Source organism: Pelodiscus sinensis, chromosome 2, assembly GCF_049634645.1.
Source record: "Pelodiscus sinensis isolate JC-2024 chromosome 2, ASM4963464v1, whole genome shotgun sequence".
In the NCBI taxonomy this organism is placed as follows: Eukaryota; Metazoa; Chordata; order Testudines; family Trionychidae; genus Pelodiscus; species Pelodiscus sinensis.
Genome location: NC_134712.1, coordinates 204,771,045 through 204,797,018, shown reverse-complemented (window position 1 = coordinate 204,797,018; position 25,974 = coordinate 204,771,045). Strand labels below are relative to the sequence as shown.

Here is a 25,974-nt window from a genome sequence, read left to right as displayed (position 1 = left end):
AGGATCAAGGAACACATGGCTCTATATTTATGACAAAGCCATGAAGTTAGAAGCGAATCATTCTTTAACTGCAACTATTAACTAATTGCTCGTAAAAATAATGTCAGTTGCCTTACTTAGTTAACAGCTTTTCAGTTAAGATTGCCAGGCATCCCGTTTTTTGTTTTGTTTTGTTTGTTTGTTTTAATTAGAATGCCCTGTTGAAAAGGGACATTGTCAGCAGAGGTTCACACTGCCAACTGGGCCATCCAAAGTCCAGTTTGCAGTACTGAGGGGTTAAGGCAGGCTAGACTCTACCTCTCCTGGTTCTACGCTGGCTGCTGGAAGTGGCCCAACATGTCTGACTCCTAGGTGGGGTGGGGCAGGAAGCTATAGATTCTGCCCCCAACCTGAGCACTGGCTCCATGCTCCTATTGGCTGGGGACTGAAGTCAATGGGAGCTGCAGATGCAGTGTCTACAAGCATGAGAAGGGCATAGAGCCTCCTGGCCCTGTGCTTAGGAACTGGACTGGCTGGCCATTTTCTAGGCACAGCATGGAGCTAGCCTTAGCCCCACACTGTGCTGCTGAGCAGTAGTTGCCCAAGGTAAGCGTGCATGCCAATTCCCTGCTCCAGCCCTGATTCCCCTCTAAACCTGTACCCCACTCTGACACCTAAACCCACCATCTCAACCCACAGCCTGCTCCTTCACTCCATAACCATTGTCTCCATCCCCTAGAAAGAAGACCCTCCAGCACTGCAAACCCTTCATCCCCAACCTCACACCATAGCCTACTCCCCCAGATAAAGCCCTCACCCCATTCCACACTCCAATACTCTGCCCAGCCCAGTGCAATGGAGTAAGTGAGGGAGCAAGCCATTGAGGGAGGGGAACTGTAGTGAATGGGGGACAGGGCCTTAGGGAAGGAAAGGGGCTAGGGTATTCAGTTTTGTGCAATTAGAAAGTTAGTAATCCTATTTTCAATATAGAAATTTTTTTAATACACTTGCAGAATCTTTACAGGGGACTGCAGCAGAAAATGCAGTAGCTCTTGTAGAGCCATTTCTTCATCGGTGGAAAAGAAAGATTGCCCTGTCTGTTCAGTTTTCTTCTGTTCAGCAGATGTTATTTGGATTTCTCTCACAGCCTCTCCATTTCAAACAAAATGTTTCCTATTCATTGTATACACATTTTCATTAAAAGCAAAAAGTTTTGAATTAAAGTGTTATGAGCTTTATCTAAGTTACCTCTCTGGATTATTTCTACTGCTCTTTTCTCTACAAACCTATTCCAGTACTGTTCTGACTTTCTTCTAAACTTATTCTATTCTGAGATCTGATCTCTCTCTCAGATTCCTGACCTCTCCAGTAATTAATTTAATATCAGAGTTGTAAATTTACCAGGCACCCATGGGCCTTGTTCTGCAAACCCTTTTAAAAGCATGTTCTGAAATTCAATATGACGACATTTTCCTACTTTCTGAAGAGTGTTTTTTTCTTATTTAATATGTACTTTTTATGTTTTTTCTTATCACTCAGTTCATCTCAGGAACCATGGCTCATACTTCTATCCAATTCCTTGGCCTCTGTTCCCTCACTGTTAAAAATCTTTGGAGAAACTCCAAGGAGCATAGTGACTTCTTCATTACAGGGAAGTCCAACTTATGGGACTTATTTCATAAAGTCCTCAGCCTGCTTCCGTATACTAATAGTCAATTAAGTACGTTTTTTCCCCCGTCTTCCATAAACCCAACAAACATTTTATGCACTAATTTATTTGTTTTTAAACAGAAAATACTGTACATAGGTTGTTTCTATCTAAATACATACAAAACAAGCTGAACTAAAATTATAAGTCAGTAGAGATGACTTTAAATTTTACTACAATATCTAAAACTTGTTTGGTCCATACAAGGTTTTGCTCAGGTTTCTGTGGCCCCAGAGCTATCTCTAGTGAGTTGTGAAAGCCTCCCCTACCACCGCAGACCCTGCCCTCACCACACCTCTTCCCCCAAATCCTCACCCCTGCTCCACTCTCATTCCGCTCCTTCCTCCAAGCCCTTGCCACCTTCTCTCCCGAGCAATGCCATTGCTCTACTGAATCAAGCCGCAACAAGGGAAAGCAATACCTTTCTGTCATTTAGGATTCTGAGGATATGTCTATGCTGTCATGCATACCTGTGGCTAGTGTGGCTCAGCTAGCTCATGCTTGCAGGGTTTGGGATGTGGGAATATAAAATTACAGTGTAGGCATTCAGGCTTGGTTTTATAGCTTGTACTAAGGAAGGAGGGTCCCAGCACATAAGCTCCAGGCTGAGCTCCAACATCTAGACTGCAAATTTTATAGCCTGAACTCTACAAACCCAAATCAGGTAACAGAGACCAGCTGTGATGTTCTGTTGCAGTGTAAACAGTCCCTGAGAGACAGTGAGAAACAATGTCTGCATTGAAGGCCTGTGAACCCCACAACCAGAGAACCACTGATCCATAAGGATGTTCCTTTCATCATTCTCTCTCTGTTCTTAAAGAGGCTTCTAAAAAGTGTTCCTTGCAAAGGTATCCTTGAAAATATAAACTGATAAAAACCAAGCTCTAGTAGTAAAAGTTTGTCACTGTGATTCTCCCCACTCTCTCCCCCCCCTCCCCCCCGCCTCCTCAGCTATGCAGGGCTTTGATTTCAGGACTGGTGGCTTGGCTATTTTTAGTACTGCTAGATCAATGTATGGCAATGACTCAGCTGCCACCGATGACATGAGAGTGTTCACAAGCTCCCTCTGAGCTGGATGCCTGAGCAGGCACGATACCCTTTGATCAAAGAGATGGCACCTCAGTAGCATGACATGCTGTATGATTCAGGAGACCACAAGCAGCCTAAGAGCAAGGCACTGTTTTCTCATCATGCTGCTGAAATTAAAAAGCATATCATGGGATGGTGACATCGATGACAAGATCTCCCATTGACATAAGTGGGACCCCTGGTTTTCCCACCCGAAAGTGAGGATTATACTCATTTGTGTGTGAAAGATATGTCCTATTGACCATCCCCAAACTAATCCTGTACATAGCCATGTGATCACAGTCGAGAGAGTTACATCACTCCAGCTTCACTGACATGTCTCATTACCCTAACTATGCATACTGCTATTGTTATTAATTATAACATTACACATGCACCTGGCACTTTTCAAACTCTCAAGGAGGTGGGATTTCTTATTTTGGAGATGGGGCTCGATGCTGAAGTCAGTGAGTATTCTGTGTGCAGCAACAGCTTTTCATATGCGCCCCTTACAGTTTCACAAATACAGGCCTGGTCCGAACTGCTCTTTTAGGCAATAGAAATACTGCCTTTGATTTGAACGGAAGTTGAATCAGTCACTCAGAGGGACTTAGAAATAAAGAGTAAAAGGTTCAGGAACAGAAAGGGCCAAAGAGGTAGTCACTGGTGAAGGTCTTAATAGGTTATGAGTTAAAATTTGTACCCATTTTTCTATGCTTTGCTCTTCCATTTTCATAATCATAATGTGCTCAAATGGCAATTTATTGTCTTTATTTTTCTTTCAGTATTTTCAGTGTTCTAAATCCATTAAAGGGCAAGCCTCACAAATTGCCATACCCCTTCTTTATAAGAGTAATAGTTATCAAGACTCTAACTTGATCAGACTGTAGGGGTACGTCTAGACTACATGTCTCTGTCGCCAGAGGCATGTAGATTAGGTTACCCGACATAGTAAAATGAAGCGGCGATTTAAATAATTGCTGCTTCATTTAAATTTACGTGGCTGCCGCGCTGAGCCGACAAACAGCTGATCAGCTGTTTGTCGGCTCAGCGCGATAGTCTGGACGCGCGGGTGTCGATATCAAAGGTATTTGTCGACCACCCAGGTAAACCTCATCCGAGGAGGTTTACCTGGGTGGTCGACAAATACCTTTGAGGTCGACACCCGCGCGTCCAGACTATCGCGCTGAGCCGACAAACAGCTGATCAGCTGTTTGTCGGCTCAGCGCGGCAGCCATGTAAATTTAAATGAAGCGGCGATTATTTAAATCGCCGCTTCATTTTAGTATGTTGGGTAGCCTAATCTACATGCCTCTGGCGACAAAGGCATGTAGTCTAGACGTACCCTATGAGACAAAAGAATAACTATAATCTGAATTAAAATGTACTTTCACTTCCTCAGATTCACCATTCTTCTCTTAAGTGAACATTTTCACTGTACCACAAATAGACTTTTAAAACAGAAAACTAATTAAGAACGGAGAGTAATGATCTTGAGTTAATTAACAAACCACTGAATGGAAAAGAATAAAAAACTAATAAAACAAAGTGAAGAGCATGTTTGATAAATTACTACAAAGCCATATGGTAGTCCCGGCACCTGCCTTCACTGCACACCTCCAAATTTCTATGTTCATAATATCGATCCTTATGAGGAAGCATCTCTAAATATAGTCGTTTACTTTCTGTTAAGGAAAAATAAATTGTGTGTGTGTGTGTGTGTGTGTGTGCGCGCGCATGCGCGTGCATGCACAGTGTAAGTGACAGCTAACATTAGTAACACATATATTGCATTCTCAAGCCATGCATTATATTTTCCACAAATCAAATACGTCAGCTACCTAGGGTTATGTCTACACAGCATCATTATTCCAAAATAATGAACATTAATCTGAAATAACTACATGAACAACTACACAGCAAGCCCGCTACTTTGAAATAATATTGAAATAATGGGCGACTTACTCCGGATTCTGTAACCTTCATTCCATGAGGAATAACTCCTATTCTAAAATAGCTATTTTGGAATAGGGTATATTTAGACAGGGAAGCTGGAGTTATTTTGAAATAAGTAGCCTGCAGGAAATCCCACAGGTGCCCTGCTGGCTGCTGTGTCCACACTCATAGCTCTATAGTTCCCCTTCCCCTGCAGCCCTGAAAGCTGCAGGCAGAAAGGAAAGGGCTTGTGGCATAAGGAGGCTCTGCTCACACCATGCTACACAGCAGGACCCTGCACAGCCTTCCCTACTGCTCTGAGGATCTTGCATGAGGCTGAAAGAGGAGGACAATATCTTGGTCTGGTGTAGAGATCCTGGATCTCATTGAGATTTGGGGAGAGGAAATAAACCTCTAAGATCTTCAAACTAGACATAGGAATGCCAAGGCCCATGGCCTGATGGATGACAGCTTGGGCCAGAGGGGCCACAAGCACATGAAAACCCAAGAGCAGGTGCCCCTGGAGACCAAGGAGCTCAGGCAGGCCTACACAAAGGCCAGGCAGCTCAGCTCTGCCACCCCAGACCTACCCCTACTTTAACCAGCTCCACAACATCCTGGGAGGAAGTTTGTCCCTCCCCACCCTTTGTTATGCACTCTGGGCTGGAGATGCAGGTCATTGCCCTCCTGGTGGACAAAGCCAGTGCGCAGGAGGAGGAGGAAGAGGAGGAGGAGCTGGACGAAGCTAGCACCAACTCCATGCCTGCCAGCCAGGACTTCATGTTCACCCTGCAACCAGTACCTGCCTCTCAGGACATCTTCCGGGCATCATCTGAAGCCAGGGAAGGCCTTTCAGGTGAGTGCCATTACTTTCCCCAGGCACACAGGTGGAGGCAGTGGATGGCGAGGGACAACACTGTGCTCCTCACTTGGTCTTCTAGGCCTGGGGATCATGAACAGCCTGTGCACGTGGGAGCATGTGGAGCACCAGTCCAGGGCACACAGCCCCCGGAGACTGCAGTAAAGGATCCTTATGCTATGGCTCACAGGGTGTCTGGAGAAGCCTGCCTTACTCCCGACACTGGGGCCACCACAAGTCAAAGGAAGGAGGCTGGGCACACACACACACACACACACACACACACACTTACTTTGGAGTGCCACACGGCACACAGGCATGCCTGCACTCTTGGGGCAGCATCTGTTCCCGGGGACAGCATGACGAAGTGGAGGAGCATCTTCTGCTCTCACACACCTCTCCCTCAGGATCAGCCTCTCATTAGCATCTGAGCGGTTCTTTCCTTCCTTGACAGTTTCCCCTTTTTGCTTCAGTAATAAAGGATCAGATGACTAATGCCGAAGATTTGGAATTTTCTGAGATTACTCATAAATCCCTTTGCTTGCATTGAAATATTTCTTCCTGATCCATCTAAAACTATATAAGACCTTAGATGCAGCCTGTTGTTTAGCGCTACATCTACACTGGCAGCTTCTTGTGCCAGAAGAGAGCGTCTACTCTGCCATGTGCTTTTGCACAAGAGATGTGCTTTTGCACAAGAGCATCCATGCCTGTGTAGATGCTTTCTTGTGCAAGAAAGCTCTGATAGCCATTTTAACCATAGGGCTTTCTTGCGCAAGAAATTCATGTTGCCTGTCTACACTGGCCTCTTGCGCAAGAACAGTTGCGCAAGAGGGTTTATTCCTGAGCAGGAACATCATAGTTCTTGCGCGAGAAGCCCTGATTTTACATAGTAGAACATCAGTTTACTTGTGCAAGAACACACAGCCAGTGTAGACAGGGAGCAAGTTTTTGTGCAAGAGCGGCTGCTTTGGTGCAAGATCGTGCCAGTGTAGACACAGCCTATTGGTACCCCTTTGAACACAAGAACATATTGGGTCAAAATCACAAGTCCGTCCAGTCACTATCCTGTCTTCCAACAGTGGCCAGTGTCATGTGCCCCAGAGGAAATGACCATGTAAGATCAAGTGATCCATCCCATGTCGCCCATTCCCACCTTCTAGCAAACAGAGGTTAGGGACGCCATTCCTGCCTATCCTGAATTATGGGCATTGGTGGATCTATTGTCTGTGAATTTATCCAGTTTTTTTGAACCGTGTTATAGTCTTGGCAAATCACAAAATCTCCTGATTAAGAATTCCACAGGCTGACGGGGGGGAATGCTTCCTTTTGTTTGTTTCAAACCAGCTGCCTATTAATTTCATTTGGTGTCTCTAAGTTCTTGAGTTATGAAGTGGAGAAGTAAATAACGAGCGATGGGTGGGAGGCAAGCAATGGGGGCAAAGCTGGAGAGATCTGGTGGTAGGAGGGCCAGAAATGACCTCCTCTGGTCCACCAAAATCTGGAATTCCATGTTTGGAGAAGACTGCCTTCATGTTGGCTATCACAGACTTCTTAATATTGTGAAGTGTACAAATTTCTGGATACAAAGAGTAACAACCTGGGACTACTAAACAATCCTTAAGTATCAGTGTCTTACCTTAGATTGCCACTGGGACTCTTTGGTCCTGGAACATCTGTGGTGCTGCCAGACCGCTGATGTTGCTGGACCAGAGAATCCTGGTTAAGAAAGTTTCAACCTGCATTTTTTTTCAAAGGCTCAATGGAATTAAACTATACTGGCCTTGAAAAAAAATCACCCAATCTATCACAATTAGTTCATGTTTGCAGTTTAAACAATTTCTTACCCTTGGACAGCAATTACTATTCCAACACTCTGGTCATCTGAAGAAGAAGTGGGCTGTGCCCACAAAAACGCATGATACCATCTATGTTTTGTTAGTCTTTAAAATGCTACCAGATTATTTGTTATTTCTTCAGGTCATCCTTTAACTATCACTTCTTTAAGGATTCCCAATTATTCAACCTTCTCTGTTTCATCTCTTATTTGTTACAGGAAGCTAAGAAAATTAATTTTACAATCACGTCTGCATAGAGGCTTGTGTATCTGTCTCTAAAGTTCTCTTTGGTTTCATGAGAGAGTCACTGCTATGGAAAGTACATCTGCCATGAATATGAATTTAGCTGGCATGAAGGTCACAATAAAACAATACGTTTCGCAGCTTTATAGAATGGTAAGTTTAGCCTTTACAAGTTTGCTAAATAAAGCTATTAAGGTCTTGTGGTTTGCTTGAACTTCCCCCATCTCTCCATGAATATACTGAGTGAATTTCTCACAGGCAAACAATATTCCCAAGAGCTCATTTATCTATGGGTATCTAGTTTCTGCCTCAATAAGTGATTTGGATGCTTATGTCACTGGTTACAAACAAACCTCACGCAATCAGTACACATAACCCAGATTATGAAGTAGCTGCTAAGATTTTAATAGGACTTCCAGTTGCACAGAACTTGGACTTATATCAGTCATTTTAAATCTTCCTGTGTTTCTTCCTGTTCAGCATTGTGATTCATTTTTATTCTCTAGGAATTCTCAAAGCTTCTCCTTTGGTAGATAGATTAGGTACGAGTTTTCTAAGATGAGTAACCATTTCCAGGAATTGTTGGACATCTTTCTTTGACTGGGAACATGGCATCCTTTCAATTGCTGAAATGTTCCTAATATTATTTCTTTAAAAGGTATAAAACCTGGCATCCCCAACAAAAGTCAGTTCTGCAACCCTTAAAACACATTTCTCCAAATTTAGTTTGAGGTTTGCAGCTCTAGTTACATTCTGGACTTCTTGAAGTATACAATCATGCTTTTCTTTCAGTAAGCCCCAAATGAGAATGCCATCCATTGAGGTGTCAATACCTTTAATATGTTCATAAAGCAAGTGTAAAGTTTTGTAATATCTTTTCTCACACCTTCTTCACCAGAAGTGTAAGTGTAAGAATATGTATCTTCCAAATGGGATATTAAATATGCCTGGTAATTAAATTTAAACTGCCAAAATAACTGAGCACGCATTCAATTGACTGAAATACGTTTACCTTTTGTTGGTTCTATTTTTGGGGTTATTTTCAGACATTCATAATCCTGTTAATAAAGATTAACTTGAACTCCTGTGATCAGTTTCAGCAGAATAATTATTCCATGTGCTATCATAGGCAGCGTGCATTCCCTCTCATCGGTCTTGCTTGATCCCAGCATGTTTGTGAAAATCTCCTCAAATCAGATTGCCTTTAAATGACTACACTTAACTTTTCTGCATTTAGGATCTGCAATATTTTGAAAAATTATTATTTTCCTCACATTTATTACAATGTTTCTAAAAGACCCCACAATATTTGGGGCCAGACTATGATCCATACCTTCCACATGACCATCTCTACCTAGTCTTCTCCCTACCAATGGTTTCCATAGTAGAGAAGTGAACAGGTAACCAGTTAATTGGTTACTGTAATGGACCCCTCAGCCACACCCCCACCCATGCTTTATGAAATGGACTCATGGATATGAATACACCTAACTCAAAGGTGGTTTGAGCAAATCATTTCATGTAACCCATGGATCTTCATGTCATGATCTGCTAGTTCTGTTTATCTTACACTGTTATATGTATCATTTGTGTGTTTAAAATTAGATACATGGAGTGGGGAATACTTTGAATGGGAGACACGGAGGGTGTTACCTGCAACTTCTAGTTGAGTCACTGTTAAACAATCTTTTGTCCTTCAGTCTGAGCAGTGGTTAGTAGTGAGTGGCCTCAATCCTTAACAAAAGGAATAGGAAAGCAGAGGCCTGAGTCTTTTGGTTCGGTTGCACCTGAAGGAAGGAGCCTGAGACCCCAAGGTGGGGTAGACAGCCCCAGTTTTGAGTGGCAGCCCCAAAAGAGGTTTTAGGGTGAGTTTAAGTTTGCACTGAGGTTTCAGTGGAGAATTAGCCAAGCGGTTTTGTTTCTTTTGATTTGTAACCTATTTTCCTCTGCCTGTTTTCACTTATTACTACTTAAATCCTACTGCTTCAACTTAATAAAACCATTTTTATTTTCTATCAAACCCAGTGTAAGTGATTGTTACCCGGGGGGCGGGGGGGGGGGGGGGAACCAGTGTGCACATTCCCCCTTTCATTGTTAAATGGGGCTTACCTAATTCCTTGGGGTTTGATCCCATCTGGGGAGTGCTCCCTCAGGAGGCTGGGCCCTAAACTGCACTCTCCTTGGACCTGAAGTGGTTCAGTGTCTGTACTGGTTCTTGGTGGGGGCAGGGACCTCAGCTCAGGGCATTGACTGGGGGAGACCAGGGAGCTGGCCCAGCAGGACTGGGTGGTGAGGAGCCCCAGAGAGTGGGAAGGTGAGTGGCAGTGGCTGTGTCAGCACCCCAGGAGGTACCTCCGAGGGGTTGTCTGTAACCACATCCCGTCACAGTTACCATCACCCTTACCAGGTGATGCTTTCCAGATAATGGTTAACCAGTTCCTTAGGGAGCAGCCCTCATGTCCCAATGTGGGGGCTGGGAGCCAGCAGAGCCGGTGCCTGTGAGCCCCAGCATGAGTGCTGGGAGCCAGCAGCCAGCCTCAGTATGGGGGCTGGGAGCAGGAGCCCTGCAGGCTCCTCTAGTCAGTTAACTGATTAAATGTTAGGTCAACCCAACATTTAGCAGGTTAAGTGATTAGCCAGGATTTTACATCCCTATTTCATAATGAGTGGTTCTACTCTGATCTGGTCAAGCTATATTCTTTGTACTCAGTCCACTTAGCCATTTTTCAATTCAGATCTCGGTCTGAAAGTTCTCCCAGTTTTCTGCAGTATTACCTGATAATTGCAGACCGGATGGAGGTTGCACCACATTTATTTGTAGGTTTTTTCTCCACCTTTTTAGGCTAATCAAGCTATTACTGCACTTGACAAATACATGCAGAAGCCTCTGTGCCTGGTGTTTCTCTGGTGCCTCTCTTTGTCTCTGCTTTCAGTTGCAAACATGTGTTAACTTCAAAATGACTGAAGTTTCCTTCTCCTTGAGCACCAACCCCATACAATGATCTTGGGGTTCATTAAATAACAAACCAGTGAAAGAGAAAGGACTATAACTTTAATAAAACAAATTGGATAGCATCTTTGGTGAACTGTTGCACACAGCCATGTGGTGTGCTCTGAAGGCATGGCCAGATTTCCAATTAGGCACAGTAAGCATGTGCCTCTGGGCAATGAACATTCTAGGGGAGCGCTGGGCAAAACACAGCCTGGGACCACCATGTTGCCAGATCCAGCCTGTGGATGCAGTGAGGAGCCTCAGACAAGCTCCCTGACTGCCCCACATGCTGCAGCTGCCAGGCGCTAATTGTCTTTGAACAGCTTTGAGCCCAGGAGGAGGGCAGAAAAGCTTTGCATGCTATCCCCGCCCCAGCATAATCCCATTGGCCAGTTTCTAGCCAATTATAGCTGCCTGCTTGAAGAACAGGCACCACGCAAAGTACCCTTCTCCCTTCCCAAAGGCTATTCACAGACATGCATGGCCCCTGCAGATGTGCAGGGGCAGGAAGCCTGCCTGAGAAACATGCTAGGTGGGAGTCACCCACGGAAGTCTCCCAGCCACATCCTGCCTCTGGCACCCCACCCCCTCCATCCCGCAACTCCTCCCTACCCAACATAGCCCAAACTCTGTCCCCCTCCTGCACCTATACCCCCTCCCACACCTGCTCTCCAGTCCCCTGCCCCAGGTCACAACTCCCCCCTTGATCCAGCTCCCTCCCAGACCCCACATCCACTCTTGCACCTGTATTCCTTACCTCAAGCTCCCTTCTTCCCCCAGCCTCCATCCCAGACCCTGCATCACAATTACTATGGAAAAGTGCAGCTCTTGACCACTTTCCAGATTCTTGGAGTAGCCTCTTATGAAAAATAAATTGTCCACTCCTGTTCTAGGGGCACCTAAAAGTTAAAAGTTACATTTTTAAGCAAAATATGAATATCGATTGTAGGCAGAGGGGGCATTAAAGGTATTGAACGTCAGGACACCTAAAGCATAAATCCAGCCCTGCTTGAAGATGGGAACATATCCCAACTCCTAGGTTCACAATACTATCCCTTATAGGGATGTAAAATCCTGTTTAATCAGTTAACTGGTTAAATGTTATGTTTAGCCAGTTAACAGCTTAAATGGGAGCAGGCAGAGGGTGAGGGTTAACCATTGACATCCCTAGTGCCTTATGGAGGATGCCTCTTTAAATTATAATCCTTCAAAACACCTCTATATAGACCAGGAAGAGGAAGTGGAGGAGGAGAGAACCAAGAAATAAAGTGTTGTCTCCACATTGGGAATGTCTGTAGCTACTCTTAGCCGATTTGTTTTTGTAGTTAGGAAAGGATGAGTTCAAAATTGTGAAAAAATCACTTGGCCTTTGTAATGGACATTGACATTATCCAATACAAAATTTTCCATAGTAGACAAAAGCATTTTTCTAACTTGCTACTACATTCCTTCCACTAAAATGCAACAACAGCAAGCCTCAATTTGTGACTTATGGAGGTCCTATGCACAGCTGGATTCCAAAAGACATAACAGCTATGATCATATTTAAAAACCGTTATTGTTTAATCCTCACAGTAATTGTGAGATGTACACATATTGCTATCTTCTAGGTAACACTTTTAAGTGACATTTCTTGTTACTACAAGAATGAGAAGTCCTGTGGCACCTTATAGACTAAAACATATATTGGAGCATAGCTTAGCCCTTTTTCAGTTCCTATGGAGATATTACAGTGTACGGGTGTTCATTTCATATTACAAATATTATTGTATATCTAAAAGCATGTAGCTCTGGCACTATTAGTTTGACTCTTGTGCTGACCAATTACCTGAGAGTCTCGTTGTGGCAGTCAGAAGAGTTTTAACTATGTATCATGAAAATAAAAGCCTTTAATATACATGATATAGTAATATTGTGTCCATAATGAAGAATGATACATCTGCCAGCTCATGTAGACTGTCAAAATATTTGTGTGTTCCTATTCTTATTCCTTCAGGAAGCATCAGGGGGTAGCGAAGTTAGTCTATAAAGTGCTACTGGATCATTTGTTGTTTTTTAAATTTAGACCGGTCATCTGAAGAAGTGGGCTGTGCCTACAAAAGCTCATGATACCATCTACATGTTTTGTTAGTCTATAAAGTGCTACCAGACCATTTGTTGGTTTTTAAGTTTATCTTATTCCTTCAGTAACTGCTAAATCCATAAGCTCAAACATGCACCTGGTTAAAGCTCAGTTTTTATAATTTTTAACTTTGAGGCTTGTATTTGGCATTAGCCTCAGATTTAAGGTCCTCTGGAAGCATAATGTGCTATCTCAATCTGCCATAAATACAGATTGAACCTCTCTCGACCAGACTCCTCAGGACTCTGGGGGGGTAAATTTACTTTAGGGGTAAATTAGAGCTAAACAACAGCACAGGACTCAGAGCTAAGACTGGTGGCTGTAAACAAACTTTATGGGACCGCAGGAAACTTGTCTGCATCCATGAAAAGTGGACTTCCGGCTAACTAAAATCATTCTGGATGACACATGTTTCTCGATGAGAGAGTTCTCGATTAGAGAAGTTCAACCTGTACTTATATTTCCATATCTTTCCTGAATCTCAGTTTTACTATTCAGTAGTTAGATTCTGAGTGAAATTGCTTAAACCCAGCCAAAATTGTGAGATATTGCAGAAAAAGTTACATCTTAGTGAGATAGGTGTCTATAATTATTTCTCATGTCTAAGAAGTGTTTCTTATAAAGCTGTGTATTTTAAATTAAAAAAAAATTGAGCACACTTTCAAAAATGTTCTTACTAGGGTTTTCATTCAGTGAGAAAAACTTTTTATCTGGTTAGAGTTTCAAATGTAGGTGTGCATATGGCAGACCCAATACTCTATTACAGGGGTGGGAAACCTAAAGCCCAGGGGCAGAATCCGGCCTCCAGCTTGCTGGGATTCAGCCCGAGGCTCAGTGCTTTCCCCCCCCCCCAGCATTGGGGAGCCCATACTGGTGCTCCAGCCCCATGACCACCCACCATGGGAACAGGAGCCCCAAACCTCAAGGGACCAGAGTCAGGCAAGCCAGAGCCAGTTCTGATCTATGGACTCTGCCTGGTGGCAGGAGGAAGCTTGCTTGTGCTTGCCACGCCCTGTCCCCTTGGCCAGCACGGTGAAGTGTTGCCTGGAGGCTTCCCCGCCCCCCACAAAATTTATTAGCCCAGGCCCAGCTAGGCTCTGCTGTGTGACGGGAATGTGGGAAGTGTCTTTCTTCTTCTCAGTCAGGGGACATGTCAGTGAGATGGATTTTTCTTTTTGGCACTTCTCACTTCTGTGCAGCTTCCAGTTGATTTTTCTGTGGGTCAGTGGCCCTCAATCCATAAAAGGCTTCTCACCTCTGCTCTATTGAATAAATTACCTTCACCGTCTGAACTTTTATTACTGATACAAAGTAGTTTGAAAGACATAACATCCTTTGTTCCACATCCTCAGATTGGATAAAATAATTTACTTCAGTTCTCCTATGAATTCATGCAAACAGAATAAAGCAACAGGTGTCATGCACATTCCTATTTTCAACACTTTCAAATTCTAGAGTATCTTTATGTATCCCAACACTAGAAACCATCCTCTTGATAAAGAGCTGGATATTCTCCTCTTGAAATCAACCAATATTTCTCCACATCCACCAGAGGCGCATACTTACGGTACAAGCCAAGGTGTTTGTTTCTCTGATAGCTGAGCATGCTCTCTTAACAATACTCCCAAATCCCTACATGGCTAAAGTGAAACAGTAAGCTTAAGATGACTTGGCAGGCAAATAGGCTGCCAGATTGCCAAAAGGATTGTGGGCTGAGGTGTTTCATATTCTGTCTGAATAATCAGTATAGGTAGATCTTCCCATACTAAAACCCCATAATGTTCATTGAAATAATATTAAGCTATCCATATTAAAACCAGAGTCTATGTGGAAATCCAATCTTTGATGACAAAGGTTGAATTCAGGCTCTTACATGGCAATGAATAAAAATAAATAAATAAAATTAAATCACCACGGAATACCAATTTAACTGCCAACATACAACCTCAAGACAATCTTGGGTATTACATTTTAGTTTGAAGTAGACAATGTTGCATTAACATAGTGAAACTACATAAACTAATTTAAACAAAAAAGTACTTACATTCTGCATACTTCTGAAGTTGAGAAAATTCTGTAGGACTGAGGTTAACCCACTTCTCCCGGTTCATCATAATGGTGATAATGCTTCTTATTAAATATCAGGAAAATAGACCATTTGACCCATGCGTTAGCCACTTGTAAACTCCATGTAGTTTGGTAGTTTCAATTCACAGTGCTTAGAGTTTATGAGACACAGAATCAGTCTACATGAAATGTTTGATGGTGTAAACTGTTATGAATGTATGGCTTCAACGACGAATTACAGCACTGTTAAAAGAAGAGGTGAAAATAATTAAAATGTGCATACCACATACAAAATAGGTACAAGTTTTACTAATAATGATGAGATTACTAGTTAAAATATATTAATATATTCTAAAATTACTAATAGTTCTATTTGTATTTCCAAATATTTTTCATTTGCTATGTAAAGCATAGAATCATAGAATACTAGGACTAGAAGAGACCTCAAGAGGTCATCAAGTCCAGTCCCCTGCCTTCATGGCAGGACCCAGTACTGTCTAAACCATCCCTGATAGACATTTATCTAACCTACTCTTACATATCTCCACAGATGAAGATTCCACAACCTCCTTAGGCAATTTATTGATGTTAATTGATTTTAAAAATTACTATAATAATTAGAGCTTCATTAGATGCCACCCCTAAAAACAATACTTAGCATAAACAGTTATAGTACCATGGTTCAATTCAGGCAACAGGATTAAACTAGTGCCCTGACTCAATCCAAATGTATGCAATTTTTAGCCACAGACAGGATAACATCCTTACTAATGGGGAGGAGAACAACTTACAGTATTACGCTTTATACCAGTTGGGTAACAGTAGTACTACTTGGGAGTGTCAGTCTAAGGGTATGTCTACACTACCCCGCTAGTTCGAACTAGCAGGGGTAATGTAGTCATCCACAATTGCAAATGAAGCCCCATTCCACGAGGAGCACAGCTAGTTCGGATTAGAAGCCTAATCTGAACTAGCTACTCCGTGCCGCGTGTAGCCGCGCGGCACGGGGTTCGAACTAGCTGGCATTTAAAAATGGCGCCGGCCGGCTTTATGCAAATGAAGCCTGGGAAATTCAAATTCCGGGCTTCATTTGCAATTGCGGATGACTACATTACCCCTGCTAGTTCAAACTAGCGGGGTAGTATAGACATACCCTAAGATAATACTGAACATAGAATTCAGACAAGAAATTACCAGTCCTTCCCTTCAATCATGGGAAAAAAAGAAGAGGTCAGTGGCTAGAGAGGAAGAAGAGGAAACTGAAAGGGATTACATGAATATCTGATCACACTTACTGCTTATCTATCTTGCAAAGTTAAGATGATATAAAACAGCTTACGTCGACCTAACTACAAAAGCGTACACTCTACACTGTTCCTCCCACCACTTTAACTTGCCTGCTAAACTGGCTTATCCGCTCAAGGAGAGGGCTAGAGATTAGGGTGACACTGTGTCAATAGAGACACTACGTTGCTTATGTCTTCCTAAGTGACCTACAGGAGATATTCCATAATGCCAATAGAGCCTGCTCTCATCACCTATTTCCTGGCACCCAGGTATACAGGTAGGTGCCCCTGTCTTTTAAATTCCTGGAAAATTTTGAAATTGCTCAGTCCTGTTTTCTTGGTGTGGAGAACTCACAGGGCAAGCTCAGGTGAGCAGTATCTGGCAGTATGCAACAATCACATTCTTGACTAGAGTAAACGGGGTGGGGGATGGGGGTGGATCTCCCAAGTTTGTGGACACAGCTCCACTCCAGCTGCAGGAATGTGCTCGAGGCATGGAACAGAGGGACCATGATAAGGAAAAATAGCAGTTTTCCAGAGGATGTTGTGAAGACCAGGACTTTAACAGGGTTCAAAAAAGAACTAAATAAATTCACAGAGGATAGGTCCATCAATGGCTATTACCCAGGATGGGCAGTGTGACAAAGCTCCTACAGAAACTCAGTGGGTCCTGTGCTTCCTGGTGGACTTGCTTGCCTCAGAGCTCACAGCAGCCCATAATTTTAGGCACCACACCTAGGGCTTTAGTTTGTTGTTTGTTGAGCTCTTTTCATCATCAGCCAGCGTACTGTAAAATGGAAAATAAACTCCACAGTCCTTTTCCCTGCATGGAAATGGGGAGGTGGGTGTTGGGGGTAACCCGGGCCCATTCTCTACTCTGGGTTCCAGCCTAGGACCCTGTAATAGTAGTTGCCAGTGTGAATCCTCAACACCTGCTATATAAGACAGCTCCAAGACTGCTGCGCTACTTTCCCGCACCTTCCTTCTCTCTGGTTCATCCTCCTAGTGTTCAGTTGTTGTTTCTTTTGCTCCTACTCCTACAGGTGCTTTCCTCCATCCTCTCAGCTAATGCATGTTCTAACTGCAGGCAAAGCTTCTTTTAGAGCCAGTCTGAACTGGTTTTCTTAATTACCCCAGGTGCCCTAATTAGCCTCTGCTGGCCTGACTCTGCAGGCCTAGTCAATTAGCCCCAGGTGTTTCACTGTCCCTGATTGCCTCTGCTGGTTTTAAGCCAGCCTCTCCCTTTTATTCTGGGAGCAAGGATCTCCCCAGTCTGAGGCTTATATACCTCCCCTCCACTACTTTTTTATAGCCTTCTGCTCTAACTCTATCATAGTAGGAATGGTTCCCATAGCCCCTGGTTTGTCAGAAGCTGAGAATGGGTGATGGGGAGGGATCACTTGATGATCACCTGTTCTGTTCATTCCCTCTGGGGTACCTCGCATTGCCTTTGGTCTGACCCTACAATGGTCATTCTTATATTCAATACCATGTAAAAAATATCAAAGAGCTACAGCAGGCATAGTAGAAAGCAAGGGTGGCAAAGAGTCATGCCAATGAGGAGCTGCAGATAAGCTGCTTCTACAAGAAGGGGGCAGGGTTGGGAGATGGTATATGGAACAAGAGCTTTGGGGAATGGAGGAGGCTGGTGTCCGGGTGGTGGAATACAGGTGGGAGATGAGAAGCAGTCAGAGTGCTGAGCCTCAGGCTGTAGGGAAAAGAGGTCATGGTGTTTAATTTTTCTTTTCATTCTTAAAACTGAAAACTTTCCCTGGGATGAGTAAAAACCTATACCACTAGCATTCACTTTTTCCAGGGATAGAAAGTGGGAAATTGGTACATGGTACAGTTACTATATACCTCCTATAAGTTTGTCATTAAAGAAGAAGATTTACTTATCCTAAAGAAGGCTTTTATGTTAAAACCAAGTTTCCAAGATATGTTTAGTAAAGTAAAAGTAATACACTAAAATAAATTGCAGCATTACATGGCTTTGTACAGTGTTATTAAAACTGAGTCAATGTCATGTGGATAGAGCCTGTTATTCCACTGCAATTCACATATTCAGAATTTGAATGAACTTTTACTATCTGAACACCACGACTTAGGTCTTTACCAACACAAAGATTACAGATGCATAATAGTACCCTGTGGTCTCTCACGTCTTTCAGGAGAAGAAAGGTTGTGTCTCAAAATTAACCCACTGTCAAAAAAAGCTAGACCAGTACCTTTGTATTTCCACTGCACCTGTGCTTACTTTTGCTTGGATATGCTCTTTTGAATCAATTGCCTCAACTCTGTATTGGAGTGGGAATACTGAAGTGTATTTACAGCAGAATTCATTAGAGCTTGTAGATGCAGAGAACCTGAAAGGATTTACTCCCCTTTTCTATCTCTTTGCATAGATGCACAAGTCATGATATGAAGGGGGGAAAAAAAATCACTGTTTGGAGGCAGAGGAGAGAACTGTTCTGCATGAGAGTTACACCACTCTACAACAAATCATTAGACAAAAATGTAAATAATTTCTATTTGAAACCAATTCATGTGTTTGAGGTTTGTTTTAATTTTGACAAATATTCTCCAATCATACAAAGCTTAATTAGAAAATAAAAAAGCATTCCAGAATCCAGGAACTTCCTGTACTCTTCCTTTCCCCCATTCTATGTATCTTTCAAGGCTGCAGCAGTACCTAACACACTCCGTCCCATGGGAGACTACACAATGGACAGCTGCACATGCTGCTAGCTGTGAGTGCCTCATGGATGTATGTGCTTATGACTTCTCTGTTCCCTCTCCTTTAAAGATACGTTCCCCTGCATATACGAAGTTTTTCTTTGAACAACATAGGTATGTTTGCATGGATGCAGAAGTGAAAAAAATATCTATTTATGAAAACTAAATTTAACTTTATTATTCTCTATCACATGGTGGCTGCTGCTAACATTTACTGACAACAGCAATATGTGCAGATGTACTGTTATGGTTGGGCACACTTCACAATCATTACAATGTTCATAGCATGGTACAAACAAACAATTCCAGGCTCAGTACACTATAGCAATACACATTGCTGTGGCTCATTATTAAAATGTTCTTCCAGGCCCCCTTGACCAGACAGCCCTCCTCACTGATCTCATCTTATAGTCTTTGAGTTCATAATGCACAGCAAAATATTGAAGAATCCATGCTTTCTGACACAGATAGAGATGGTTAGCTTGCAGGTAACCAGGCAGTTGAAATGCACGTGGATGGTCATGGAATAATGGGATTCAGAAACCTACATCAGATGACGTTGAACCTTCCCCCTCCACGAAGCATTGCAAACCCTTCCAAAAGCAATCTGTAGTCAGTATGCACTGTTTCCTGCATCTATGCAAGAGTTGCTACTGTGGATGTGCTCCACCAACACAAGGTGCACAGTACAGACATGCAACCATGAATCAATTACACAAATTAATTATAACATTGGCATAATTGCAGTTGACTTAACTTTGTAGTGTAGTCAAGCCTTCAGCATCATGCAGAAGGAAACTAGCAGAATCTGGCAATCCTGCAATGGTAAACAAAGTGTCTCGCAGGCCACACAAAACCTCACTGGGCCACCAGCTGCCCACCACTGCTCTAAAAACTGAACAAGTTGGTCTTTTTTGTCTCTCAAGGTAGGAAGCAGCCATAGGTAGAGAGTACAGTAAAGCTCCATTGGTCCGGCATCTGATGGTCCGGCACTCCTGATGGTCCGGCACCATCAGGAACCCGGAAGTGCTCCGAGCAGCCGGACCATTGGAGCTTCTCTGCCCCCAGCTTCCTCGATTCAGCCGCTGCTGAAACTGACCAGTGGCTGAATCGGGGAAGCCGGGGGCAGAACAGCTGGGGTGCTGCCGGGTTGGTCCGGTAGCACCGCCCCTTGGCGCTGCGGGACCAACCCGGCAGCACCCCAGCTGCTCTGCCCCAGGCGACCCCAAGAGCAACTGGGGTGCTGCCGGGTTAATCTCGCAGCGCCAAGGGGTGGCACTACCGGACCAACCCAGCAGCACCCCAGCTGCTCTGCCGCAGGCATCCCGATTCAGCTGCTGCTGAAACTGACCGGCAGCAGCTGAATTGGGGACTCCTGGGGCAGAGCCGGACTATCGGGGGGGGTATGAGGGGTTTGGGGTGGCATCCCACACACACACCATCCTAGACCCCTCATAGCCCCCCCCCTTCCGATAGTCCAGCGTATTTGATAATCCAGCATCCGCTGGGTCCTAAAGGTGCCGGATTATCGGAAGTTTACTGTAATTGTGACGATTCCGGAGAGAGCTGGGAAATCTTCCCTGACTCCAGATCTTTTCTTCAAAAGCACCATGGTTCTCTTCATAGCCATGCTGCCACTGACTCCTTAGCCACTCCCACCAATTCACCACACAAAGGAGTTAATGCTCCAACAAAAACTTACTCACACTGGGTATGTCTACCCTACAGCACTAATTCGAACTAACTTAATTCGAATTAGTTAATTCGAACTAAGTTAATTTGAATTAGCGCATCTAGACCCAAAAACTAATTCAAATTAGCGTTTTGCTAATTCGAACTAGTGCGTCCACATTCACTGGACGCTGGGTCGCATTTAAGTGCAGCTGAAACCAGTTCTGGCAGGGCATCAGGTCAGTAGTTGTTTTGTGTGGCTGCTGTCTGAGGCCATCTGAGGCTCGTGCTTAAAGGGACTCCCCTGGATAGCCGGTTCTCAGCTTTTCTGCTTGCTTGCCTCCTTGCCAAGGGACAGCAAAATGTTTTTCTCTCCACCTGCCTGTGTCAGTGGTTCCCATTGGGGACGCCGCCGCAGTTGGCACCATGGAGCCAGAGCTCACCCTGGACATGCTGCTTCAGTTTTTGGACTTGCTGCTGCAAGCCTGCCAGCAATGGGTGGAGGCTGCCTTGCACCATCTGGTGCATGTCAGTCCCTTACCTCTTCCCCTGGCCTCCCCGGGGGTCATGGAGGTGTGGCAGCAGCACCCGGACGCCAGTGTGCCCCGCCGCATCTGGCGTCTGGACACCAGCAGCGACTGCTGGGACCGCCTTGTCCTGGAGCACTGGGGAGACCAACAGTGGACCCAGAACTTCAGAATGAAGGACACCTTCCTGGAGTTCTGCGAGTGGCTCGCCCCTGCTCTGCAGTGACGGGACACTCACATGAGGCTTGCCACCCCCCTCCAGAAACGTGTGGCCATCACCCTGTGGAAGCTCTCCACACCGGACAGCTACTGATCCATCGGGAACCAGTTCAGTGTGGGGAGATCCACCATCGGAGCAGTGCTCATGCAGGTACGGCACCCACCGGCCACTGGGCCGGAGGAGAGGGGGGCTACAAGGAGGGGATGGGCTGCCCCAGGGAAAATGGAAGGGGGGGCGAAAGTGCCCCGCACAGGAGGGTTCCGTCTGTCCCAGCAATACTACACGCTGCCCACGGGGGTTACTTCCAGGAGTGGAGCACGGGGCAGTGCCAGGGAATGAACACTCCCAGCCACCCAGGCACTCCAGTGATTCATGGTTTGCTGTGTCTCTCTGCAGGTGGTCAAGGCCATCAACCGGGTGCTGCTCCACAGAGTGGTCCGCCTCACCGACCCGGACGCAGTCATCTGGGGGTTCGACGCCCTCGGCTTCCCCAACTGCGGGGGGGCCATCGATGAGACGGACATCCCCATCCATGCCACGGAACACCAGGCCTCCCAGTACATCAACCGCAAAGGTTACTTCTCCGTCCTCCTGCAGGTCATGTGTGACCACTGGGGCCAGTTCTTGGACATTAATGTGGGCTGGTCCGTCAAGGCACACGACACCAGGGTGTTCCGGAACTCCTCCATGAGCCAGAGGCTGCAGGCCGGGACCTTCTTCCCTGACCACCACATCAGAGACAGGGACGTGGACATGCCCGTCTGCCTGGTGGGGGATGCGGCCTACTCCCTACAGCCCTGGCTGATGAATCCATACATGGGGCACCTCAACCCCTCCCGACAGGCCTTCAATACCAGGCTCACCAGGGGCCGCATCATGGTTGAGGGGACCTTCGGACACCTGAAAGCCTGATTTCGATGCTTCCTCACACGCCTCGACCTCACTGAGCACAATATCCCTCCCGTGGTGGCAGCATGTTGCGTGCTGCACAATTTATGTGAGTGGAAGGGGGAGGCTTTCCTGCCAGCCTGGATGGCTGAAGCTGAGTGCATGGCTTGCCAGTACATGCAGCCCCACACCGCCACCATCCAGTAGGCCCAACAGGGGGCCGTCTGGATCCGGGAAGCCCTGTGGGAGAGCTTTCAGGGGGAAGAGGAGGACTGAACTCTCCCTGCATGCCCCACTGGGGCCTTCTTCCACCCTCCCCACCTTCCCCTTTCCCCTCCATAACCACCCTTCCTAATGTAAAATAAACACACCTGTTTTGCCAACAAAAATCTCTCTTTATTGTACATAATTGGGGTGGGAGAAGAAGGAGTGAGGGTGGGAGAGAGGAGGGGGAAACCTGGGAGGAGGGAGCTGGAAGGGGGTTGAAGGGGAGGAAGGGAAGGGAAAGCTCAGGGTTGGGGGTCCTGCTGGCTCTCCCATGTCACAGCACTGCAGGTGCAGGGGCGTCGGGGGAAGTGGGTGTGGAGGGTGGGGCAGGAGGAACAGGGGTGCGGAGGAAGCGGGATGGAGAGCAGGGGTGGGAGGAGGAGCGAGATTTGGGCGGCCGCAGAGGCTGGAGCAGGAGGAGGCAGGAACCTGTCCACCAGGGTCTGGAGGTGACCTCTGAAGGCACGGCTCTGCTCCTCCAGCACCTCCAAGCTCTGCTGCCGCAGCCGCAGGTCCTCCCGGACCCAGTGCTCCTGGATGTGGAGCTGGTGTTCCAGTAGCAGCAGGTGCTGCCGCTGGTAGTCCTCCAGGTTCCTGGTGCACCTGCTTGCCCAGGGGTTGGTGGCTGTTGCAGGCGGGGTGATGCCCCCTGCAGTCCCAGGTGCTGCGGCTGTGGTGAAACAAGAGCTGTGGTCAGTTATCCCTGGGGATACGGTGGGTGAAACCCAGACCTCCTCTGCAAGGCGAGGTCTGCGTGTGGGGAACAGGCCAGGGCCCCTGCATGACTCCCAGCTGCCGCTCTATGGTGGGCAAGGCCCAGGCGCACTGTCTCTGGGCTCCCTCTCCCCCCACACCTCCCATGCACATAAGGGGGAGCATGATGGCACTCACATGTGGAACCCTCTCCAGCCTTGGACGACACAGCCGATGTGCTCTGTGGGGTGCCTCGGAGGTCCTGGGTCCAGGGCAGGCTCCCTGCAGGCTCCTGGCTATCGGCGTCCTCCTCCTCCGTGTCCAGGACAGGTCCCTCTGCCCTGGGGTCAATCACCACCCGGGGGGGCATGGATGGTGTGAGCCCCCAGGATGCAGTCCAGGGCCTCAAAGTGAGGGCATGCCTCCAGGTCGGCCCCTGGCTGGGATGCCCTGGAGTAGGCCTGCCGCAGGTCCTTAATTTTGCAGTGGACCTGCTCCCGGGTCCGTATGTGGCCTCTGGTGGCCAGGCTGTCAGCCATGCAGCTGTAGATGGCCGCATTCCTGTGGCTAGTGCGGAGGTCGTGGACATTGGAGGCCTCCCCCCAAACCTCGGTGAGGTCCACGATCTCCGCACTAGACCACGCGGGCGCCCACCTCTTGCAGCCCCGGGCAGGCTTCGGCCCCGGGCAGGCTTCTGTGAGCCGCCAGCCTGGTCCTGGGAAGAGGTGGAGGGCTGGGTGGCAGCGGGTGGCTGGCTCATGACGTACCAAGTGCAGGGTCTGCTGGCTGGGTGCTGGCAGGCTTGCAACTGGCACAAGCACCGTAGCCATACCGTGGCCCTTTAAGGGCTCCGGGGCCGGGAGGGGGGCAGAAGAGTTTCCCATGTTGTGCCCAGAGTGGCCACCAGGGCAAGCTGCGAAGGGCTAGCCTCCAGCTAGTTTGAATTAAGTGGCTACACCGCCCTTAATTCAAACTACTTATCACCTCTAACATCATTAGCTCACAGACATTTACCTCCCTCCCATTCCATCCCCCTTCTGTTCTGAAATTTGATTTGTCCTTTTCATATGTGTTCATTTTTTTTAATTGAATCCTTTGGTATATATGGTTGTGACAATTTTCTTCCACTATTTGATCTGAGGAAGTGGGTCTGGCCCACGAAAGCTCATCACCTATTAAACCATCTTATTAGTCTTTAAAGTGCTACACAGTCCTGTTTTTTGTTTTAATTCGAACTAGGCATTAGTCCTCGTAGAATGAGGTTTACCTAGTTCGAATTAAGCGCTCCACTAGTTCAAATTAAATTCGAACTAGCGGTTTGCATGTATAGACGTTATGAAAGTTAATTCGAACCAACGGCTGTTAGTTCGAATTAACTTTGTAGTGTAGACATACCCACATGGTTTTCCCTGCAGAAACAGTCACGTCCGAAAGGCACTTTACTACTGAGCACAGGTACTAGTTGGTCACTATCCCTGCCCATCAAAAAAAGGGAGACAGCAAGAGCAGGGGGCAGGCTGGTTCTATGGAACCAGGTCCTCACAGAGGTAGCTGTGCGGGGTAAGAGAGGAGTGCAGATGACTTTGTGGGATCTGGCTTCATGGGAGCCTGAGCACTGGCTACTGCCTGCCCCTCCCACCCCTGTTCTGCTGCCTCTGTGGTTGGCAGCGCGGGGGGAGGGGCGGGGAAAAGAGCAGGAAGCTCTGCTGGAGCTGGTATGTGCAGGGAGCCCATTTAAAAGCCAGCTCTCCACAGGAACTGGCTCCTGCCTCCCCTCTTCTCTGCTCCCTCTGATACAGAGGTAGCAAAGGAGGGGGTGCGCGTAGTCGTTGGGATTAACCAGTTAATCATTTAAATGATTACACGCCAATATGCCTAGGTCATAACCATAACTAAGCAATGGAAGATCAAGACAAGTACAAAACCAACAGAATCCAGAATTGAAGCAGATTGGAGTAGGATATGCCTACAGCATGCAGCTACCGATGCAAAATTCTGAAAATCCTACTCCTGAGTTCCACAGTAGTTTATTTTCAGACAAAGTATTTGCAATATTGATTATATTGACACACCCGCTTTTTGAAAATGTAATCCTTCTAGATCCTGTGCAATACGTAGAATAGCCTGAGCAGTCAAAGAAGACTAATTACAGGAAACAAAGATTAGCCACGCCAAGAAAAAATGAATTAGCAGTTAATAAAGTGAAACGAGACCTTCTTGTTAGTCAAGTTGAAGGGATTGTTCATTCAAGTAAAGAGTATGAAATTCAACATGGTCAGACAAAGTTATACAGAAGAACAACAAAGGTAGGCCACTCTTACAGAATCAAGATTATATCCTGCAATGTAGTGACTGAAAAAAACATGGGGGATCACTGTAGGTAATAGCTGAATATGAGCAACATTGTGGCAAAAAGATAATGTGAGCCTGAGATGTATAAACAGAGCAATCTTGGCCAAGAATGTAGAGAAAAAATTTAGGATTGGCCAGATACATTTTAAGTCAACAGCTGTCAGTAAATGTCAAATTTCAGCTAACGCACTGAAAACAACAAAAATATCCATTAGTAGTAGCCAGTATGACTGAAGCTTGCTCCTACATCTGGCTTCTCCAGGGACTGCATTCCCCAACCTTGTGGCAGAGCAAGTAGCTCTCTGCAGCCTTGCAGGACCATGACAGCAGATGACACTTAGGGTTGCCAGGTGTCCGGTATTGTACCGGATAGTCCGGTATTTGCGCGCTCTGTCCGGTAAAAAAATTAGAAAATACCAGACATGTGCAATGTCTGGTATTTTCTGATTTTTCCGGCTGCGCACCAAATGGAAGCCTGGCGTGAGCAGGGGGAGCAGCTGGGAGTCTCAGCTGGGAGGCGAGG

General features: G+C 46.0%; 1 protein-coding gene across 2 annotated transcripts in view; it reads right to left on the bottom strand.

The window, feature by feature from the left end:
* The window catches only part of DGKB (diacylglycerol kinase beta), a 488,560-nt gene that overhangs the window by 427,507 nt on the left and 35,079 nt on the right, over positions 1 to 25,974 (bottom strand). For both annotated transcript variants that reach the window (XM_075922293.1, XM_075922292.1), the window contains exon 2: positions 14,789 to 15,054. In XM_075922293.1, coding sequence (XP_075778408.1) covers positions 14,789 to 14,858 — 70 coding nt within the window. In that variant the 5' untranslated portion in view covers positions 14,859 to 15,054. The remainder of the gene's footprint in view (positions 1 to 14,788; positions 15,055 to 25,974) is intronic.